Source organism: Dendrobates tinctorius, unplaced genomic scaffold (assembly GCF_039654945.1).
Source record: "Dendrobates tinctorius isolate UK_male_01 unplaced genomic scaffold, ASM3965494v1 ptg000045l, whole genome shotgun sequence".
Taxonomy (NCBI): domain Eukaryota; kingdom Metazoa; phylum Chordata; class Amphibia; order Anura; family Dendrobatidae; genus Dendrobates; species Dendrobates tinctorius.
This window is the reverse complement of record NW_027361713.1, coordinates 5,801,593-5,825,278: the sequence shown is the minus strand read 5'-3', so window position 1 is coordinate 5,825,278 and position 23,686 is coordinate 5,801,593. Positions and strand designations below refer to the sequence as shown.

At 41.0% G+C, this 23,686-nt stretch overlaps 1 protein-coding gene across 2 annotated transcripts in view; it reads left to right on the top strand.

Annotated features, from left to right (window-relative positions):
- The window catches only part of LEMD2 (LEM domain nuclear envelope protein 2), a 74,804-nt gene extending 53,757 nt beyond the window's left edge, over nucleotides 1-21,047 (top strand). The window contains exons 2-9 of one of the 2 annotated variants that reach the window (XM_073575601.1): nucleotides 3,128-3,171; nucleotides 5,895-5,970; nucleotides 7,428-7,504; nucleotides 7,588-7,667; nucleotides 11,911-12,056; nucleotides 18,374-18,475; nucleotides 18,610-18,712; nucleotides 19,998-21,047. In XM_073575601.1, the coding sequence (XP_073431702.1) occupies nucleotides 3,128-3,171; nucleotides 5,895-5,970; nucleotides 7,428-7,504; nucleotides 7,588-7,667; nucleotides 11,911-12,056; nucleotides 18,374-18,475; nucleotides 18,610-18,712; nucleotides 19,998-20,139 (770 nt within the window). In that variant the 3' untranslated portion in view covers nucleotides 20,140-21,047. The remainder of the gene's footprint in view (nucleotides 1-3,127; nucleotides 3,172-5,894; nucleotides 5,971-7,427; nucleotides 7,505-7,587; nucleotides 7,668-11,910; nucleotides 12,057-18,373; nucleotides 18,476-18,609; nucleotides 18,713-19,997) is intronic. The other variant, XM_073575602.1, reaches the window with a different exon arrangement.
- Nucleotides 21,048-23,686: the final 2,639 nt, after the last annotated feature.

Sequence of the window (23,686 nt, the reverse complement as noted above, 5' to 3'; positions counted from 1 at the left end):
GCCCTAGGTCAGTCAGGGTTGTCCCCAGAAGTCTACAGCTCCTGCACCTCATCCTCCTCCTCCTCCTTCAGCCTCCATCTCCGAAATGACCAAATCAATCACAAAACACAAGCTGGAAGCACTGCCTCAGCCAAGCGGCAACAGGCTGTGCTGAAGTTAATATGCTTAGGTGACAAACCCCACAATGCTGAAGAGTTGTGGACAGCTCTGAAAGAGCAGGCAAATCTGTGACTGACACCGCTGAACCTCCAGCCATGCATTGTCATTTGTGACCATGGCCAGAACCTGGTGACTTCTCTGAGGCGAGGCGACTTCACACACCTACTATGCCTGACCCATGTGTTAACCTCGTTATTCAATGGTTTCTCAAGAGCTACCCTGAGCTGCCGGATCTGCTTGTGAAAGTACGCCGCCCCTGTGCCCATTTTAGAAAGTCATCTACAGCTTCCGCTGCCTTTGCCTTGCTTCAGCAGCGTTTGCAGCTTCCGGCTCACCGACTGGTGTGTGATGCCCCCACGCGTTGGAACTGTACACTGCTGATGTTGAGAAGGATTTGTGAGCAGAAGAGGGCAGTTGTTGACTATAATAATGATCTTTATTTTATTTTTTTATATAGCACTAACATTCCGCAGCGCTTTACAGTTTGCACACATTATCATCACTGTCCCCGATGGGGCTCACAATCTAAATTCCATATCAGTATGTCTACCAGCATCAACAAGGCCATCGATATTCCGTTCAGACTACACACATAAGACCTCAGGAGTGGACACGGATATCAGACATATGTACCATCCTCCAAAACTTTGAGGACTCCACCAAGATGGTGAGTGACGATGACACCATAATTAGCGTCACCATCCCGCTTCTCTGTGTTGTGATACTGTCTCTGCTCACAATCAGAAGATGCATTGCAGGCGGAGTGCGATGAGATGGAGCAAGGAACCATACAGAGTGCTTACACACAGCCCAGCCTTATCTCATCCCAAAGTGGATTGGGTGACATTGAGGAGGCGGTAGAACAGTAGCTAGTTTCAAGTGCTATAGATGGTACTACCTGCATAACTGTCATACTGCACAAATAGAGAAAAATGGGCTTTAAGAAGCCCTAGCCAGCTCACTAACCACAGCTGCAGCACGGAACTTCGTCTGGACCCAATAAATGTTGATTGTAGACAGAAAAAACAGGAACGTTGCTGCTAAAAATGCTTACTTTTATTTCACAATTTAAAATATAGTACATCGGCTTTCTCCTCACAAGCAGATGTGCTGTGCAGGTCGCCGCACCGTCAAAACGACGCATGCGGCGGCAAAAGCATACCTGCGCACGGCCTGCGTACCCAATGCTAAAGATAGGGTACGCAGGCCACATGCAGCGACATGTGCCCATAGGCGGAGCTGACCGAAGGAGGCGCGGCAGGGGGCGGAGCTTCACGGCGAGTGTCCACTACACCTCCAAACACAAATGTGAAACCACCCTTAATCTGCAGGTTAATTGCACTGTAATGCTGGCCGGATCCTGCACGTAGCCTAAAGCTGTGAGGAGAAAATGATCTTTATTCTCAGCAGCGTTCCCGTTTACGTCATGGGGCGGGGGTGGCACTGGTTCAGTTACCGCTGTGAGTATGCAAAGTCCAGAATCCTTTTCTCCCTGACTTCATTTGTCAGGAGGCTCCATACATGTTATCAGCGGGATGTAATGTGTGTAGGGGCCTTTAGACTTTTTGTTCACACTGTTGACCTACTATAAGAACCATTTGTTTTCTGGAGCTTCCATTGTAAAAAAATAAAACTATTGCACAGTGAGGTCTTTTCATTGTATTCTTCTGTATAGAATAGTGTAATATTGTATGCTTAAAGCATATCAATACATACAGAGATGAGTCAAATGGCACAATTTGGGATTACTGTGGGAGCAAAGGTCTGTGAGAGGAGAACATGGTTATTTTATTATATATCTTTACAAGCAAAGAAAGGCATAGTACGTAATGGATGCACAACACACAAATATGCAGCCCAGCCTGCATATTTTGTCTTTCCCCATGCTTCATCCTTCGGTGTGCTGTTCCTGAAGTATTCGATTTCTGAGCTTATTTAGTGTCCTCCACTACAGCATGAGGGGCCGATAATTCAGCTGCACCACTTTCCCCTCTTCCTCTCCAAGCAGACATGCCCAATTTTCATGGTTCGAACTGATACTTATTAAATGCAAGGTTCAGTGCAAATCTCCAATGCTGATAAGTTTGTCTTCTGCCACTGATGTGCCATGCATCTATCTGCATGTGGATTTGGAGGAGCTGGCCCACTCGTGGGTTACGCCATTGGCTTTTGCCTGTAAAGTCTTCAGAAGTAAGTAGCTTGCAAATAATGATGAGTGAACTTGCTTAGATAAGGTGTTATTCGAGCATGCTAGGCTGCTATCCAAGTAACTTGGGCATGCTCGAATATTATGATTGAGTCTCCTCACCTGCATGTCTCGCCGCTGTCAGCCGCAGCACATGCGGGGATTGCTGAACAACGTGTTGTAGCTGTCTAATAGCTGCGAGACATGCAGCCGCTGGGTCTCGAACATATGTAAGCATGTTCGTTCATCACCACTTGCAAACTTTATTCTATGGCTTGCGGCAAAATTCACACAGAAATTTTCTGTATCTTTACGTGGACGGACTGTAAAAACCCACTAGATATGTAGAAAGTTTGTAGTTTTATGTGGTTGTCAGCATAGAATCTTATCTGAAATCTGCATACAAATCCTAAACCTATAATGGCCCCCTGGTTTCGTTGGTTATCCTAGCCATTAATACAAAGATGTAATTGCCAGTCTAGAAGGGAGGAAACATAAGGTATCTTGCTGTAAGGCTATGTTCACATGTCTACTAATGATCCGTTAGAACGGATCCTGCAGAAATCCATTAGGAAATAAGTTGTGCTGATAACACTTTTTAGTCCGTAATTGACAATTTGATCTCTTCCAGATCCGTTTTTTTTTTTTTTTTAAATTGCAGTCAATGCACAACGGATTTGTTAATGCAGCATTCATTGACTTCTATTTCTAACGAATGCGGCGAGAAAAGCCTACACAGACAGTAGCTAGCAACCATTAATCCTTATATATTTTGTTTTGCAGCGAAACTGCTTCCTGCTGACTGCGAAGGCAAAAAAGATCCGGTAGTTGTATTTTTTTATGGATTTCTTCATTTAGTTTCTATGAGAACGTATGTAATTTTTATCTATCTGCACATCTTTGAAAATTACTGCCTGTCCAAGTCTAACTAGTGTTAACAGTGATGCATTCACAATAGACTCTAATACCCATACTTTATGCCAGTGTTTAGTGTACTGGCTGTTTATGCTATGTAAATAGCATTAGGGTGTTGTCGTCTTTTTTCACAAAGCAGCCATTATCCGTGAAGGTACAACTTCATTTTTCCAGAGCTATTTGATGGCAGTTGAAACTTTACACCAACCATTGTTTAGCTTTATTTTATACAAATCTACTTTACCCCACATATCAGCTATCTTTACTTTAGACCAGAGGTTAGGAATCTTTTTTTCTGCCAAGGACCATTTGGATATTTATACCATCCTTCAGGGTCCGTACAGACTCCGCCCACAAAATACGTCCTGACGCTGGCACTGGTGTCAGGATGTAATCTTTCATTGCATGCCTTTCAGTGTTAAGTAGTGAACACTGCGTGTGTATGCTCTCAGAGCAAGAAGAAATTAATGATCTGGTGGCAATCAAAATACAACTCCCTGCCAAAGCACTGCGGTCCCTAAGAATCTGGCCCCGGGCAAAATAAAAGGTCATCGCGGGCCGTAAATGACCCGGGGGCCTGAGGTTCACGACCCCTGCTTTAGACCAAGCCACTTTACACCACCTATCGTTTAGCGTCATTTTACACCAATCCACTTTACACCACCTATCGTTTAGCGTTATTTTACACCAATCCACTTTCCGCCACCTATCGTTTACCTTTATTTTACACCAATCTACTTTATACCTATCGTTTAGCATTATTTTACACCAATCTACTTTATACCTATCGTTTAGCATTATTTTACAGCAATCCACTTCACACCACCTATCGTTTAGCTTTATTTTACACCAATCCACTAATTACACCACCTATCATTTAGCTTTATTTTACACCAATCCATCCACTTTACACCACCTATCGTTTAGTATTATTTTACACCAATCCACTTTCCGCCACCTATCGTTTTTAGCTTTTTTCCCTTTTTTTTACCAATCTACTTTACACCTATCGTTTAGCTTTATTTTACAGCAATCCACTTTACACCACCTATCATTTAGCTTTATTTTACACCAATCCACTTTACACCACCTATCGTTTAGTATTATTTTACACCAATCCACTTTACACCACCTATCGTTTAGCGTTATTTTACACCAATCCACTTTCCGCCACCTATCGTTTAGCGTTATTTTACACCAATCCACTTTCCGCCACCTATCGTTTACCTTTATTTTACACCAATCTTCTTTATACCTATCGTTTAGCATTATTTTACACCAATCTACTTTATACCTATCGTTTAGCATTATTTTATACCAATCCACTTTACACCTCCTATCGTTTAGCATTATTTTACACCAATCCACTTTATACCACCTATCGTTTAGCTTTATTTTACAGCAATCCACTTCACACCACCTATCGTTTAGCTTTATTTTACACCAATCCACTTTACACCACCTATCATTTAGCTTTATTTTACACCAATCCATCCACTTTACACCACCTATCGTTTAGTATTATTTTACACCAATCCACTTTCCGCCATCTATCGTTTTTAGCTTTTTTCCCTTTTTTTTACCAATCTACTTTACACCTATCGTTTAGCTTTATTTTACAGCAATCCACTTTACACCACCTATCATTTAGCTTTATTTTACACCAATCCATCCACTTTACACCACCTATCGTTTAGTATTTTACACCAATCCACTTTCCGCCACCTATCGTTTTTAGCTTTTTTCCCTTTTTTTTACCAATCTACTTTACACCTATCGTTTAGATTTATTTTACAGCAATCCACTTTACACCACCTATCATTTAGCTTTATTTTACACCAATCCATCCACTTTACACCACCTATCGTTTAGTATTATTTTACACCAATCCACTTTACACCTCCTGTTGTTTAGCTTTATTTTACACCAATCCACTTTACACCACCTATCGTTTAGCTTTAATTTACACCAATCCACTTTACACCTCCTATTGTTTAGCTTTATTTTAGACCAAACTTTGTGCCCAAATGGTGATTGCATAGATGCCTCTAGAATCATGCTGCTCTTCTATTAAGCCAAGCCCACTTCCCATGAAAGAAAACCCTATTTTTATGCTTTTAAACCTATACATACATGAACCGTTATTTGGCACATTTTTTGGCTGCAGTTGAGCCTTAATAAAATCTGCCCTTTGTGTTCCGTTATCTGAACACTGTTCTTGCATGACTATTCGGTTAAGTAGAAACACAAAGAAGAAATTACAATCTCCGTACAATGCAAAATCTATTGTGATCTGTTTTCTAAAGTAGCCTAGTGATCAAAGTAGCCTAGTGATCAGTCTGGGATATGAATCTGATGTTTCACCAAACCAGTAGCGGAGGACAGAGTAAAAGAGCCTAATGAGTTACCAAAAAAACGATTTAACTAGCAAAGTATTTGAACATGTTAATTTTCCATGGCTGTCCAGTAATCCAAACGATTTTCTAACGCAGCATCTATCAGTGTCTGTCAGTGCCAGATTTTAAATCTTATGTCTATTGTTAATGTTCTTCGTTTGAGCATTTAAATTCCCCATTGTTCTTGTTTCCTATTTGTTAAAGCTAATTCTTCTATTTATTCTCCATTCTTTCTACAGTTTTGCAAAGGGAAGCAAAAGGAAATGACTCTCCAAATCTTGTCAGAATTGTATGATTTTTTGTCCGCAGAGGCTGGTACGTGTTTATTGTTCTTTTTGTTACAAAGAACCTTTTGTGATGTGCCATAGCATTACAGCAACTTTCTGCTACTGATCTAGATAGCCTGCTGCTACGTCTTGTCAGTAAGTGCTATTTAATGAGCCCCTGCCAAATCCCCTAAATGGTGTAGTCACCATTGTACATATAAAGTTTACAAGAGTAAATGCTATAATTACTTTGTACTGATCTTTGAGCTGCCAAGGTACGCCTTGGTCGTATCTTCAGATTTTGGCACAAAAAGCCAGCCATCTTGTGTGTCTAATGGTCACAAGACATCCTCTCCTGTTGGCTGATTTTTGTCCTGTATTGATATTTTATAAATATATGTACCAAAAAGTCCAATATATTAAATTTAAACTGTAAATTTAAAAATATAGAAAAAATAACACCAGAATTAACATTTTTTTCAGCTATTGTGCTGTCTAAAAATAGAGTAAAATGCTTTGAAAAACTCATACCCTAAACTGTTATCAATTAAAAATTCAGCTCAGAGCACCAAAAAACAAGCACTCACATAACTCCATTGATGGTGAAGTAAAAAAGCTAAAGAAAACTGCGACGTCGCTTTTTCTATAAAAAATTTTTATATACTGGACATTTTTTTTGTGTGTGGGGGCGGGGGGGAGTGTTTGACGTTGCAGAATTTCTGCATCATTTCTTCACTTAAATTAGGCTACTTGTGTTTTTTTATTTTGTGTTTGCTTGCTTTTTTTCTATGTGTTTATCGCGTTTTTGACGCCTTTTTTTGTCTATTGTTGGTGTGTCAGGCTTGAAATAAAGCTGTTTGTTCTTACTGCATCTTGGTATTTGGCTTGGACAACACCTTGATACATTTAAGTGCGGATTATATGTGTTTTTTATGCGTTTTCCACACCTGATGCAAGTCTGTGGGGAAAATATTAACATGTAACTCTATACCTGCAATAGAATACACATGTTGTGGATATGAAGCACGCACCACAGGTCACTTTACGCTGAGTAAAATAAAGCACGATGGGCAGGAGATTTCTATAAATCCCATCCACTTTACTAGGACTGTAAGATGCTACGTTTTCGACACGGCAAAATATGCATCATCAAAACCGCACCAAGAGCTCATCGTGGGAATGTAGCCTAATGCATTTTTTCATATTTTAGTTTTGCTATTTTTATTTTTTTTTCACATCTTTTATACATTGTGCAGTTTCTTAAAAGACGATTGGGTAGCATTTTTGCATATCAATACATCCATTTTTGTTGCTGAATTCCCTTTTAACTGGGGCTGGTATATTTTTGAGTCGTTAAATGGGCAGGCTATTTAATTAGCTAACATCCTGACCTTAAACTTACAAAAAAAGCATATACTTTTTCTTCAATGTTATTTTTATCGTCTTAGGTTAGGGTTACATTCCAGTTATTTTAGCTGAACTTGTTTTCCTCCATGCTTCTGCTAGGCCATTTTGAGTGTGGAAATCCATCTGGTCTGAGTAGTAAATGTATCCCGATCAACAGAGCAAAAGAGCATGTGATGGTAAGTAGCAATACAGACTGGCAGCGTCTTACTGTAATCACTGGATCCTCAAGGCTATCCCTGGACTTATGTCTCCTCCTTAGAATGTGAGTGGATATGCGCCAAACAGATTTGACGCTGCCCTGGAGTGGTTGCTGAGTAGTGACACACATCTTGGCATATGGTGAGTGGATGTGAATACTTTAGCTTCTTGAAGAAACTGAAACCTTTTTGCTAGGCCCCTTTCACATGGAAGTATTTACATGAATATTTTGCATAGTCATTTATGTAAGTAAGCCAAACCAGGACTAAAACAGAAACCAAAAGCTCTAATAAGATTTGCAACTCCTCCCATATTTTGGACAAAATACTGCCTCAAGTGAACCTGTCATCTGGATTTAAGATGGGGTCAGAGCACCAAATAAAGACCTGCCCCAAAGCTGAAAAAGATTAAACAACCACCACGAGACAGATTTCATCATTCAAGATAACATTTGAATCAGTATAATAGCACCAACCTGACAATGCTTGTAGATTACTTACGAAAATCATGCAGACAGGTTCGCTTTAAGTATACCAACAGCCACACCGCTGGAACAATGCCAAAATGTTGCTACCAGACAGGTTACTGTGAAATACCTGCATCTTTTCTGATCCTGATAACATACGAAGTGAGTCCCAACTGCATCAATTAAACCATCACACTCCCAGGCTCAATCATAAGGTTTTCATTCATTTAATGGTGGCGACAGCACAGAAAAACATTTGACATATGAATGTCATACATTTTTGAGTAACAAGCAGTTTGGCAAAAACGTAACTTTTTGCATTTTATGACAGCCCCCTCCACTTTTCATATAAGTGGGTGGAACTTGGTGTGAGGGACGTGGCTACATGTGCTTGGCAGACTCACCATAGATTACACCAGAAAGTGGCAGAAATCCACTCCAGTCTTTATGCATTGGCCCCTGTGAGTTTTCCATGTTGTTTTTTTCCTTTTTACAACCTGTGATTTATAGTTAATAATTGTTTGAATCGGATTTTTTGCTTTGATCATCATCATTTTACTGTTATTGTGCTGCGGTTACTCTTCATCCATTTTCATGCTGTTTACCAAGGATGGTGTATTTATTGGTAAATCCGGGTCTCCGAGCAATAACAAAAGACTGACTGGCACTTCCAAGCTAATGTGAATAGGTGCATACTGGGAGCAGCCACCTCCATATACAAAAGTAATAACAAGAAGCCTCATCAAGGGGATATAAGGCTTGAGAAAACCATGGCTGCTTCCTTCCACAAACAATTCCTTTAAGGGTATGTGCACATAATGTTTTGTTTCAGGCAGAAGATGCTTCAGGAACCTTTTGTTGGTGTCCTGTAAATGTGAAGCCTCATTTTTGCAACCGTTTTTTTTTTTTAAGCATTTTTCCAACTTTTTTCAGGCATTAGATGTTTTCCTAAAGTTTTTTTACACTCCATTCAACAAATGAAGAAACTTCTATCGCTTGAAGCAAAATTGCTGTAAAAGATGTCCAGTAGACTTCCAGACATTTTTTGAGTTTTCCCTTTGATGTGTATTGTAAAGTATGGAGTGTCTTCTGAGCGGATTATGCCTGAATGCCAGGTCACTTCTTTTAACCGCTTGGCATCTTTGAAAACCTGGAGCTAAAAAGCCTGAATATAAGAGCAGCAAGTCGTTAGCTTTCTTTTTTGCATAGAAATTAATATATTCGTTCTTTTGATCATTTTCTGAGCGCTTTTTCAGGTTGTTTTGGTCACCTGAAAAAATGTGAAAATTCCATAAGAAATTTAACAAAATAACTATAAAAATAACTACTCACAAAAAGTTAAGGATATTTTGGTTTTGTGGCAAAATGTATGGAAAGCATAAAAAGTTCACGCTACAGTGATATTTTTTCATGAAAGAAGGGCAATTAAGTAGAAACATGCAATGGTGATTTCCTCATCTCAAACAATTCATTGAAACAAAAGCCAGCAACAGTGGTTTTTATAACCCCCTTCCTTTAATCCATTCCTTCCCCCCCAAAAAATGTCAATGTCTAAATAATAACTTGTCATGTGGCCTTGAGCATCAATTACCGCTTGACGACAACGTCTCATGCTGTTCACAAGTCGAGTTATTGACTACTGAGGCATTGTCATCCCACTATTCTTGAAGGGCGGCACTTGGGTCATTAAGGTTCTGGGGTACAGACTTACGAGCCTCTACACGGTGACTCCGCTGATCCTACCTATTTTCTATGGTATTCTGGTCCGGAGAAAGTGCAGACCACTCTGTTTGAGCTACCTCAGTCTCCAGCAGCTGTTTGTGATGTGACCTCGATGAGCTGGAGCATTGTTGTTATAAAAAAATTAAGTTAGACCTTTGTTGTTCGTCCCGAGACACAATTACTGGATTAATGATGTTATTCAAGTAGTATTGGCTTGTCACTGTGCCATTCACAAAGTGAAGTTCAGTTCTGTATTGACTAGATACGCCTGCCTACACTGTAAGGGTATGTGCACACACTGCAGATTCACCTGCGGGTTTTTTCCTGCGGAACCGCAGGTAAAACCGCAGGTAAAGTGACCTGCGGTTTTGCTGCGGTTTGGCCTGCGGTTTTGCCCTGCGGTTTGACACCTGGACAATGGAATAGGTGGCAAACCGCAGCAGAATCCGCAGAAACAATTGACATGCTGCGGAAAAAAAAACGCAGCTTTTCCGCAGGTAAAAAACTGCAGCGTGAGCACTGCGGTTTTTAAAACCCATAGGCTAACATGGTACTGTACCATGTCTGCGGAACTGCTGCAGTTCTGCAGGGCCAAAACCGCAGCGGAACTGCTGCAGTTCTGCAGGGCCAAAACCGCAGCAAAACTGCAACGTGTGCACATGGCCTAACACCACCACGAAAGGCTCATATGAGCCTTATGGCTCATATGAGCCATATGGTGACAATAGTGGCTGATGCATAGCTCTCTCCTTGATGTCTCCAACATCGTTTACGGCCATCATTTTTGTGTGAATCAACGTCATTAGTGAACAGCACTGAGGCCCACTAATCCTTCATCCAGCGTAGATGCTCCCTGGCCTATGCCTGTGCCTGGTAGTGTGGTCAGTTACCCTTGCAGGTTGTCTTGCACTCATGCCATGCTGATGTAAATAGTTTTGAATGGTCTGATGTGGCACTTGGATTCCTCTCACCTCCCTTAAATGTGCCTGGAGTTGTGTGGCATTCATCATCTGGTTCCAAAGGGCATTGTTCACAATGAAGCGGTCCTCAGTGTGGGATGTGGCCAAATGTTGTCCACTTTTCTGTGACTCTTCCAGTCTCTGTATCTCTGTTGCAACCTGTTGATGACACTCTGTGACACTCTTAAGATCAGTGACCATTTCCTTCTGAGATCATCCTGCTTGAAGCCTCGCGATGACGAGGTACTAATTGTTAGGTGTCGTCTGTGTCTTATAATGTAAAAAAAAACGCATTATGTGGAGGACTGTTTAAATACCAATTCTGATAAACCCCCAAAATTTATTGACCGATTCATGGATCATTTAAGCACCTGTTGTGAATTTTGCCATTAAGCTCCTTGTTACAGGACAGCAAGTTGTGCAAAAAGTGCTGACACATTGAACGTACATTGGCATTCCATTCAAATTTTTAGAAACAGTCACAGTAAGTTCACCTGAAAAGGTTAGAATGCATTTTAGGTTCATCCTGAAATTTTGCTCAAAAGCCAAATACCGCTACCTTTTTTGAGCAGTGTATAGCTTTCAGCCAACATCCTTCTCTCTTACATGCATGCCCAGTTCAGATGAAAGTCTGTTTCTTTCTTATGAAGGCACTGTCAGTGGACCAGAGGAACATGCATTGATTTTGATCCTTTCTGACTAAGGAGACCCCCATACGCAGCTGATTTATCTTCAATACACACTGAGTTTGTTGTGGAGAAATTAATTTAAAAAATACACAATGTGTACAAGTGGATGTAGCCCTTTGCAATTGTAAGGTTGAAAAGCACAATTAAATCTTCTACAGTTTTTCGGCAAAATGGAGCATGCTGGAGATATGTCACAAAGTGAAGAGTGGCCGGTTTTTGATATTATTTTATTCCTCCTATTACCCTGAGTAAGCAATTTAAAATATATTTATAATCTGAGATTTTTATTTGCTGCTAATCTTTTGGTGTTTGCCAAGCATGCACGGCTCACAGGGCAGCAAGGAACACTACAGCCAACAAGATTATCTGGTACCTAAAATGGTGTGGAATATTGGGTGCTTGTCCTTTTTTAAAGCATAAATCCAACTTTCTACTGCATGAAGGAGTCCTTTGCTAAATGACATTGGCATATAAAATGGATAGCATGTATGTAAGAGACCTTTATCATAAAGTAGTTTGGTAAGATAAACATCTTGTCTTCTGGTTAGGGCAAAAGCTGAGGACTCTGAAGAACTCGTCACCATGAGGGCGGACGTCTTTTGTGTTGAATCGTCTCGTCCAAAGCTTGGAATTGTTTGTCGACTGAGAAATGCACTTTACACGGCGATATCTAACCTCTTCTTGGCTCTTCTAGGTAAAGTAACTGAACTTTATTTGTTAACCCTTAATTGTGCATGGTACTGCGATAATGCTTGTGTTCCATTTTGTATAGTGCCATGCGAAAGTATTCGGCCCCCTGGAACTTTTCAACCTTTTCTCCCATATCCTGTTTCAAACAAAGATACCAAATGTAAATTTTTGGTGAAGAATCAACAACAAGTGGGACACAATTGTGAAGTTGAACAAAATTTATTGGTTATTTTAAGCCCCAAGGGTGGTTTGCACATTCATGACTGGGCCAATTTTTACAATTCTGACCACTGTCCCTTAATGAGGTAATAACTCTGAAAGCTTCCATGGATCCCGGTGATTCTGACACTGTTTTCTCGTGACATATTGTACTTCATGTTAGTGGTAAAATTTCATTCAAATAACTTGCGTTTATTTGTGAAAAAAACGGAAATTTGGCGCAAATTTTGAAAATTTCGCAATTTTCCAACTTTGAATTTTTATGCCCTTAAATCACAGAGATACAGCACACAAAAACCGTGATAAGTAACATTTCCCACATGTTTACTTTACATCAGCACAATTTTGGAACCCAAATTTTTTTTTGTTAGGAAGTTATAAGGGTTAAAAATTGACCAGCGATTTTTCATTTTTGCAACACCATTTTATTTTTACGGACCACATCACATTTGAAGCCACTTTGCGGGGTCTATATGATAGAAAATACCCAAAAGTGACACCATTCTAAAAACTGCACCCCTTAAGGTGCTCAAAACCACATTCAAGAAGTTTATTAACCCTTTAGGTGCGTCACAGGATTTTTTTGAATATTTAAAAGAATACTTCAGGTTCAATTTTTTTTATTTTACCAAGGGTAACAGGAGAAATTGGACTGCAAAAGTTATTGTGAAATTTGTCCTGAGTACGCTGATACCTGATATGTGGGGGGGAACCACTGTTTCGGCGCATGGCAGAGCTCAGAAGGGAAGGAGCGCTGTTTGATTTTTTTCAATGCAAAATTGGCTGGAATTCAGATCAGACGCCATGTCGCGTTTGGAGAGCCCCTGATGTACCTAAACAGTGGAAACCCCCCACAAGTGACCCCATTTTGGAAACTAGACCCCCCAAGGAACTTATTTACTTATATGTGGTGAGAACTTTGAACCCACAAGGGCTTCACAGAAGTTTATAACGTACAGCCGTACAATTAAAAAAATCATATTTTTTCCACAAAAATGATCTTTTCACCCCCAATGTTTATTTTCCCAAGGGTAACAGGACCCTAAAAGTTATTGTGCAATTTGTCCTGAGTACGCTGATACCCCACATGTGGGGGTAAACCACTATTTGGGCGCATGGCAGAGCTCGGAAGGGAAGCGGCGCCATTTGACGTTTTTGGCTGGAATGGAGATCGGACAGCATGTCGCATTTGGAGAGCCCCTGATGTACCTAAACAGTGGAAACCCCCCCACAAGTGACCCCATTTTGGAAACTAGACACCCTAAGGAACTTATCTAGATGTGTGGTGAGCACTTTGAACCCCCAAAGGCTTAACAGAAGTTTATAATGCCTGGGCATGAAAATGAAAATAAAATCGTATTTTTTCCACAAACATTATCAATTAGTCCCCAATTTTTTTATTTTCCCAAGGGTAACAGGAGAAATTGGACCCCAAAAGTTGTTGTCCAATTTGTCCTGAGTACGCTGATACCTCACATGTGGGAGAAAACTACTGTATGGGCACACGTCGGTGCTCGGAAGGGAAGTAGTGACGTTTTGGAATGTAGACTTTGATGGACCTAAACTATTAGGATGTACCTAAACTATTGAAACTCCCCACAAGTGACCCCATTTTGGAAACAAGACCCCCCACGGAACTTATCTAGATGTGTGGTGAGCAGTTTGAACCCCCAAGTGATTCACAGAAGTTTATAACGCCCTGGCGTGAAAATAAAAAAAAACATTTTTTTCCACAAAAATGATATTTTTGCCCCCAATTTTTTATTTTCTTAAGGGTAACAGGAGAAATTGGACCCCAAAGTTGTATTGCTATTTATCCTGAGTATGCTGATACCCTATATGTGGGGGTAAAACACTGTTTGGGCACATGGCAGAGCTTCGAAGGGAAGGAGCACCATTTGACTTTTTCAACGCAGAATTGGCTGGAATTGAGATCCGACGCCATGTTGCATTTGGAGAGCACCTGATGTGGAAACAGTGGAAACCCCCAATTCTAACTCCAACCCTAACCCCAACACACCCCTAATCTCAGCCCTAACCCTAATGGGAAAATGGAAATAAATACATTTTCTTTTAATTTTATTTTTTTTCCCCTAACAAAGGGGGTGAAAACTGGGGGTTTGATTTACTATTTATAGCAGGTTTTTATGTTTGGCAGCTGTCATAGGCTTAAAGACGCTTTTTATTGTAAAAATAGTTTTTGCATCACCACATATTGTGAGCTATAATTTTTCCATATTTTGACTCACCGAGTCATGTGAGGTCTTATTTTTAGCGGGACAAGTTGACGTTTTTATTGGTACCATTTTCGGGCACGTGACCTTTTTTGATCGCTTTTTATTCCGATTTTTGGGACGCAGAATGAACAAAAACCAGCGTTTCATGAATTTCTTTTGGGGGGTGCGTTTACACCATTCCGCGTGCGGTAAAATTGATAAAGCGGTTTTATTCTTCGGGTCAGTACGATTACAGCGATACCTCATTTATGTCTTTTTTTATGTTTTGGCGGTTTTATGCAATGAAAACAATTATATATAAAAAAAATAATTATTTTTGCATCGCTTTATTCTGCGAGCTATAACTTTTTTATTTTTTCACTGATGATGCTGTATGGCGCCTTGTTTTTTGCGGGACAAGATGACGTTTTCAGCGGTAACCATGGATATTTATATGCGTCTTTTTGATCGCGCGTTATTGCACTTTTTGTTCGGCGGTATGATAAATCATTATTTTTTGCTTCGTTTTTTATTTTTTAAGGGGTTCGCTAAAGGGGTTAACTAATGGGACAGTTTTATAGGACAGGTCGTTACGTACGCGGCGATACCAAATATGTGTACTTTTTATTGTTTTTTTTTCTTTTTTTATTTCCAAAAAATGAATTTATTGGGGAATATTTTTTTTTTTCTAATTAGCGATTTTACACTTTTTTTTTTTAACTTCATTAGGTTGTTTCAGGGGGGACATCACTGTCCTGTGACAGATCGCTGATCTTTCACATGACAGATCACTGTGACAGATCAGCGATCTGTCACAGGCATAGACGCAGACTTTCTCATGCCTGCGCTTTGCAGGCACTGAGGAAGTCAGCTCCCTACAGGCCCCCGAAGGTCTCTGTCGCCATCTTGGATCCGGGGACCTGTAGGGAAAGAGACCCCCGCAGCAGCGCTGCACATTGCGCTGCTGTGGGGGGCTCAGGGAAGCACGGAGGGAGCCCCCTCCCTGCCGATGCTTTCCTTTAACCCCCGGTACACCGGAATCGTGCTCACCACGTGGGCGTCGCTGATCGCTGTGACGTACTATCCCGTCCCTGGGAATTAAGTCCCAGGGCACATGGACGGGATAGTACGTCACATTGGGATTAAGGGATTAAATTTTTGTGGAAATTCAAAAACTGAAAAGTGGGGCGTGCAATATTATTCGACCTCTTTACTTTCAGTGCAGCAAACTCACTCCAGAAGTTCATTGTGGATCTCTGAATGATCCAATGTTGTCATAAATGACTGATGATAAATATAATCCACCTGTGTGTAATCAAGTCTCCGTATAAATGCACTTGCTCTGTGATAGTCTCAGGGTTCTGTTTGAAGCACAGAGAGCATCATGAAGACCAGGTAACACAACAGGCAGGTCCGTGATACTGTTGTGGTGTAGTTTAAAGCTGGATTTGGATACAAAATGATTTCCAAAACTTTAAACATCCCAAGGAGCACTGTGCAAGCGATCATATTGAAATGGAAGTATCATACCAATGCAAATCTACCAAGACCCGGCCGTCCCTCTAAACTGTCATCTCAAACAAGGAGAAGACTGATCAGAGATGAGGTCAAGAGGCCCATGATCACTCTGGATGAACTGCAAAGATCTACAGCTGAGGTGGGACAGTCTGTCCATAGGACAACAATCAGTTGTACACTGCACAAATCTGGCCTTTATGGAAGAGTGGCAAGAAGAAAGCCATTTCTCAAAGATATCCATAAAAAGTGTCATTTAAAGTTTACAACAAGCCACCTGGGAGACACACCAAACATGTGGAAGAAGGTGCTCTGGTCAGATGAAACCAAAATCGAACTTTTTCTCAACAATGCCAAACGATATGTTTGGTGTAAAGGCAACACAGCTCATTACTCTTAACACACCATCCCCACTGTCAAACGTGGTGGCAGCATCATGGTTTGGGCCTGCTTTTCTTCAGCCGGGACAGGGAAGATGGTTAAAATTGATGGGAAGATGGATGGAGCCAAATACAGGACCATTCTTGAAGAATACCTGTTGGAGTCTGCAAAAGACCTGAGACTGGGACAGAGATTTGTCTTCCAGCAAGACAATGATCCCAAACATAATGCAAAATCTACAATGGAATGGTTCACAAATAAACGTATCCAGGTGTTAGAATGGCCAAGTCAAAGCCAGACCTGAATCCAATCGAGAATATGTGGAAAGAGCTGAAAACTGCTGTTCACAAATGATCTCCATCAAATCTCACTGAGCTCGAGCTGTTTGCCGAGGATGAATGGGCAAGAATTTCAGTCTCTCGATGTACAAAACTGATAGAGACATACCCCAAGCGACTTGCAGCTGTAATCACAGCAAAAGGTGGCGCAGCAAAGTATTAAGTTAAAGGGGCCGAATAATATTGCACGCCCCACTTTTCAGTTTTTGAATTTCCACAAAAATTTTAAATAACCAATAAATTTCATTCAACTTCACAATTGTGTCCCACTTGTTGTTGAAACGTCACTAAAAATTTACATTTGGTATCTTTATGTTTTGAAGCATGATATGTGGGAAAAGGTTGAAAAGTTCTAGGGGGCCGAATACTTTTGCATGGCACTGTACTTATGACTCAATTCTACTGGAAGTAAAGGTTTGTTCCACAGAAAAGTTACTTTATTATTGTCAAACAACTTCAGTTATGTAAAAGACAAGTCAACTAAAGGCTCTTACATGCACTTAGGAGCTTGCCTTGTAGGCTTGGTTCATAGAATTAACTATTTGGTAAATGGATTGTAATGGGAAGGAAAGGAGTAAGAATCTTTTTCTTTTTTTTTTCCCGTCTTTGTGGCATTAACTTATAATTATTGCTAAGTGACACCTTAAAACTAAGTCTGGCAGAGGGTTTAAAAGAAACTGTGTAAAAAGAATATAGTAACACGCCACAAAAGTTTTTCAAAACGTGATGGCATGTGACCAAATAGTGCATCAAAAACTGCATGTGGTTTCATGAAGCATTTGCTTTCTGCTACTCATGCTGCTGGAGTTCTGATAAACCAGATCTCGGAGAACGTAAAAAGTGCAATACATCCATAAACAGCTGTAAGTATATGCATTATATAGTTACCGTATTTTTAGGATTATAAGATGCTCCAGATTATAATACGCACCCCAAATTTTGAGGAGAAAAATAGGAATTTTTTCTTTAAATAAAATGGTGGTGCTTTGTATAATCCATGCATCTTGTTGCTTACCGGGGGTGGTGGCTGCAATGAAGTGGGATCCCAGGGTCGCTGCAGGAAGAGACAGGAGTGGGTGATGATGCAGGCCGCAGGCTGTGCTGAGGGGATGTTCCAATGTGCAGCACACAGCTGCGGGTGTCTGATGCTGCTGCCCGGTGCTGCTGTGGGTGTCTCCGATGCTGCTCTGGTGCCCAGTTGTACTGCGGGGGTGTCCGGCGCTGCGGGGCTCTTCCTCCCTTTTATGAAAGGCTAGAACCCCGGCAGTTCCTTGGTGTCCTGTGTGGTAGACTTTGGGGAAAATGGCCGCCGGGGGGCAGCGCATGTGCAGATGGAGATCTCGGCACCAAGATCTGGAGAGATGAGATTTCAGCACTCCTTTCAGTAGGGAAGGGGCCAGTTGGACAACTCTTTCAGGGTTTCTATTTAAAGTGTTGACAACTTTAAGTTTCTAACGATATGGTTGTGTGACATTGGACATTATTCCTATTAAATGTCCGTTCACTTGTTGGAAATGGCAAGTCCTAATAATTCTCTTCTAGGTTTACAGGAAGCTTGACTCTCCATTGTTGTTTTTACACTCATTACGTAAGCTTGCAAAGATGATGGCAATTTAATGTAATTAGATATTTCTCTCTCTTGCTTTTCCCAGGTATCTTTCTGCTGTGGGTAATATTGATTTTTCTTAGATATCATTGGCAAAGTTTGGAGGAAGAGGAGAAGCAAATGTTTGCGTTGGTGGATAAGATCATTGGTATGCTATATATACAGATAACACTAGCCCTTGTAGTTCACCACAGTCAATTCTAAGAGCACGGAAGGAATTGCACTACATAGATGTATCCATTAAGTAGCAAAGCTCTTAAGTGTACTTCTTTGCTTTTTAAGATATTGTGAAATATCACCACATGGATTGGATATTGCAAAGAGAACAGAACCCGTATCTTGTCATCTCGCATGTCAGAGATTCATTGATAGAGCCTAAAGACAGGTGAGCAGCATGCTGGATTAATCCTTCCAAACATCTCCAACCTTAAATGAAATGCTTTATCCAATAATTACTGTTGTTTACTGCAAGTTTTTATGTTAGAAATATCTTTTTACAATTTTTTATTATCTCATGATACTTTCAGTGTAAAGAAAATCCTGAAATGTAGCTGTTTTCACTCTGACCTTTGAGGCCCATAATAGGCTTAGGCCCTGTTTACACGCTCAGTATGTTCCATCAGTATTTGTAAGCCAAAACCAGGAGTGGGACAGTCAGTTAGAAGTATAATAGAAGCGCATAGCCACTCCTGGTTTTGGCTTACAAATACTCATGGAACATACTAAGCGTGTGCATGTGGCCTCACACATCCAATTTTAGAAAGATCAATTTTATGTAAGCATCTTATTGTCACAGGCAGAATTGGATCACTTCTCTATGGATAGCAGAGAATCACAGCACACCTCCTCCCTCTTAATAGTGTTAATAGTGATTTGGCTTACAAACACTGATGGAGCATACTAGGCGTGTGCACGTGGCCTCACACATCCAATTTTAGAAAGATCAATTTTATGTAAGCATCTTATTGTCACAGGCAGAATTGGATCACTTCTCTATGGATAGCAGAGAATCACAGCACACCTCCTCCCTCTTAATAGTGTTAATGACATAGACTGATGTAAAATCTAGTTGAAGCCAAGCTAGTCCCTTGACCAAGGCTCATGTCTGGTGTGTGTCTGTCTGTACTGTCATGGCTGTTTTTTTGCACTGCCTCCTTGTTTCTCCTTCTGCTCCAAGCCTGCTGCTTTTTCATAGTTGTGTATGTACAAGCTGTAATAACAGGTTTGGAGTGCAGATCCAACCATGCTGGGGCATGATGTGTGATTGCATGGCTTGCTCTGCACTGCCAACATGCACCTTCACAGCTTGTATGTGACTTGTCATGGCTTCCACAGTTCTCCCACCACTTGACATCTCATTCTTTCTGCAGCCATGCTGCAACGCTCCATATCTTGTAGTCTGGTAATGCAGGTCTGCACCATTATAGTGAAAGGGGCTGAGCTGGAATTCCACACACAGTCTGCTTGGACTCATGTGGCGCTGCTTTTGGGAAATGGTCGCCATGTCTTTTTAATACTAATCAGCTAGCATACCAATAAGTTAAAATGGCAAAAGGAAATGTGATGTGCCTTACGTTTTCTGACAGCTAATGTTCAGTGAATTGCCTTATTTTGTACAAATGCAATGGTTGAGCTTTGTTCCATGAAACTGACCTTGTCCATATGTGCAGGAAACATTTAAAGAAAGTCTGGGACCGTGCCGTGCAGTTTGTGGAAAATGACTCCCGTGTCCGCACAGAATCACAGCGCGTAGCCGGAGCTGATTTGATGGTGTGGCGATGGACACAATCACGGAAGGAACAGCCAAGATAAACTGCCCCACTTTAATTTAGGTGTAATGATGGATCTGTGGCTTCGGTGTTCTGCTATAGCTGGTCTTGACCTTGCACACATGTCATTGCTTACTTTTTAGGGAGCAGTCAGACAGCCATATGAGTCCGGACCGCTGTGTACAGACTGGCGAGCGGCACTCCTGACCAGAGCGTGACCGTTTCATGGATCTCTATGCAGCTGCCCATGCTCGGTTCGGCAGACCCGCCAGCCAGTCCGTGCATATTGGTCCGATTTGTACAGCTGTCTGCCTGAGCCCATAGAAGCAGTGAATAAACTGGCCTAAGGAAAATGTTGTAAATCTCCATGCTTTTGTATAACATACACGTTTTGATGTAGTTTTTTACAGACTATTTTTTCCACTGCAGAAAGTACATAAATTTGTTGAATATTTTTTTAAAGATTTTGTAATGCAGAAATCACTATTAAGTGTTGGTTTATTTTGAGGCCCTTTTCCATCCATTGCACTGCCTTCTGTAATGCATGGTGCCAACCCCTCCACTCGCCCCTCTGCTGCTGTGTAAGTGTAATTGCTTTCTGAATAGAAGGGGGCTGGGGGAGGCGATGTTGTAATTTGCTCTTGCAGAGGCTCATGGGAGATCTAGACACTTGCTGTCTCCTCGCTTGGCTGCCCCCGTTCTGGCCGCTGCTTCTTCTCCTGCACAGCAGAGATGTTGTTTATAAGCAGCAGCAGAGAGGCAGAAAATTCAATTATTACAGAATAACACAACACCTGCAGGACTCGAGGTTAACCCTTGCAATGCTCAGTCTATTCATGATGTTTAAATGCACCTTTTTCATCCTAGAATAAAAATGAATCTACACGAAAACGACCGTTCTTCCAACGCTTCTTTCCTTCCTGTGTAGCATTAAATAAATGAGTGAAGTTATACCTGAGTCTGTGCATTTATTCTTCCAGTGCAGATATTTTTATTTTGTATTGTATTTATGCCATTGTTGGGAATTGGTTAGAGGGTGTTTTGGCTTTTGCTGCGATTGGCATGTAAGCCACATTCTGAATTTGCCGTTGCCAGCTGCTTCATACATATTCGGATCTGCCATGTGTGGCCAGCGTTAATCCAATGTGTATGGGAGGCTTCAGTGTAAGGCACATATGTCGCCCGGAAGTTCTACACAGGTATGTGCAGATCATGAAGTGGTACAGTAACCTGTACAGAGAGCCGCACCGTGACCACCACAAATCTCGCCTAATTGTAGGAAAAATCTGCTGTCTGTGGTTGAGTTCTTAACGAGACCAGTTTGATGATGGCTATGTAAATTAATTTTGATGTAAACACTTTCTGAAGATGTGAAACTACTATGTAAGTATGAATCTAATGCTAAATGCTGTCAAACTGGAGACGAACCCCCCTGTGCTGCATTAAAGAGCCGAGTGTCTATGCAGCTGAGTTAGTGTTGGATGCGAGCCTTGCGTACCACTCTGCTCGGTCCATTTCCCTCCATATGATGCATCCTCCAGGCAAATATCTTTTAAAGGCAGAATCGGTGAACCACAGCAAATGTGCTTTTCTGAGTATTTATGAGGGCTGGAAAGGGGACAGAATTTCAAATTACACATGGCAGCTACTGTTACCAGAGATAAACCTCAACATACTGTTCACTATCTTTGTGTGCTTAATCAATATGCAATGTAGTGTTGGCTAATTATAGTACCACAAGCCTATGGAGAAGCGTTGTTTTATGCACTTGAATTCATTATTGCTCCCATGGATTTTTACACGATAGCCCACTGCAGTGCGATGGTTTTAGCAAAGGACTAGACAGGATACCGTTATATAGGCATGATAAACCGTAAAGTCAACTAATGGGGAATACTGAATACACAGTAAGAAAAATCCAGAATTGCTGTACATGACATAAATGATCATTGTGCCTAAACTTTTCTTGGAGAAAACAATATCAATATTAAAAGCAATGTCTAATCCTAAACAGAATTGTTTTTTTAATTAAAGATTATTCCCCTAATCTCATGCTATCCTCGAGATGCGTGATAACTTGTCTGTAATGGTGGGATCAAAAAACGATAATCCCACCAACTCTGCATTCAAATACCACAAATGGTTCGAAAATTTGGTCAGGGCTATTTCTGCAATGTTGTTGTCACATTCTTTATAGTCTATAATTGTATGCACTAAAAGGTTGAGACAAGAGCGCAATAGGGTCTTATCCGAGAAAATGTATAAATAATAGCGGTATTTATACTCACCTTCTCCAAGAGAAAGTAAAGCCTGTATAGTATGTCAGCCTGCTGCACGTCCAACGGTCCACAGCGGAACCGCAACAAAGTAACTGAGGAATAAATTCTTGGACTTTACGTGCGCTGCCAGACAAATTCCATAACCACAACAGGTTAAAAAGTTAACCCTTTCTTCAGGGGTTGAAGTTGAGTGTTATGCTTCGAAACGCGTAGGGATTAAAGGGTTAACTTTTTAACCTGTTGTGGTTATGGAATTTGTCTGGCAGCGCACGTAAAGTCCAAGAATTTATTCCTCAGTTACTAATTCTTTATAGTCTAACAGACTATGCAAAATACCTAAATCTTAAAATACCTCAATTTGAATTTTTTCAATCTTTGAGCGACGAGCGGCACGGGTTAACGTCGTTTGATCGAGCTCAAATTTTGGCTCTCTCAATATCTGGAAAGGGGAATCGTTTTGTGGGGTCCAGACGAACACGATTCTGACATTCCCCCCCCCCCCCCCCATATGAGATCCGGTCACCCTAGTGACCACTCTGCACTGCCTCATTCCAACTTTGACACATTGCACTGCGGTCACTGTGTCATTCTGTTGCACTGTGTTTCAAATCTGTGCTATCACTTCTGTTGGTTCTGCTGCTGTTTTTGTGAGAAGAAAGAAGTTCCTGATCCTTTCCTGACTTGTTCCTGTTCCCTGATTTTTCCTAATCCACCCATCTCCCCCTTTCTGTCCCTCTCCATAACCCCTTCGCCACCAACCCTTCTACCACCAAAGGCTGATCAGTACTTGATTACTCAATTTTTGGCAGTTTTTTCTTGTTTGTGCGTCCTGCAGCTGTCAAGTGCTGATCAGTGACACATTTTGCTGATTGGCACCCGTGAAAGGATTTTTTTTTTTTCCCTGTCCATTTTTTTTCTCCCCTCCTCTTTTCACCACCTCCATGTGTGGGTCCTGCAGCCACTGATTAGTAGCGCTTGCAAATCACTTATCAGCTTCTGTGCTTGTTTTTGGGCAGGACTTTTTTCTGTTTTTTTTTTTAGTTTTTCTTTATCCCCTTTTTGCATCAGACACTGCTGTTCAGCCGTGGTTAGTGATGCAAATCACTGATCGGCATCTGGTTGTGTTGTTTTGTGTGTGAAAAAATAGTTGAATAAAAAATAATTTAGATTAGTTGATGGGACTAGATTAGGGACAGTAAGTAGTACAATAGCATTTTTTTTAGCAGACTTTAGTCAGTGTAAGATGGCAAAGAAGAAAAAAATAATGATATCCATGATTGCGTCCTATAGCCATGAAGCGCTCAGTCATGC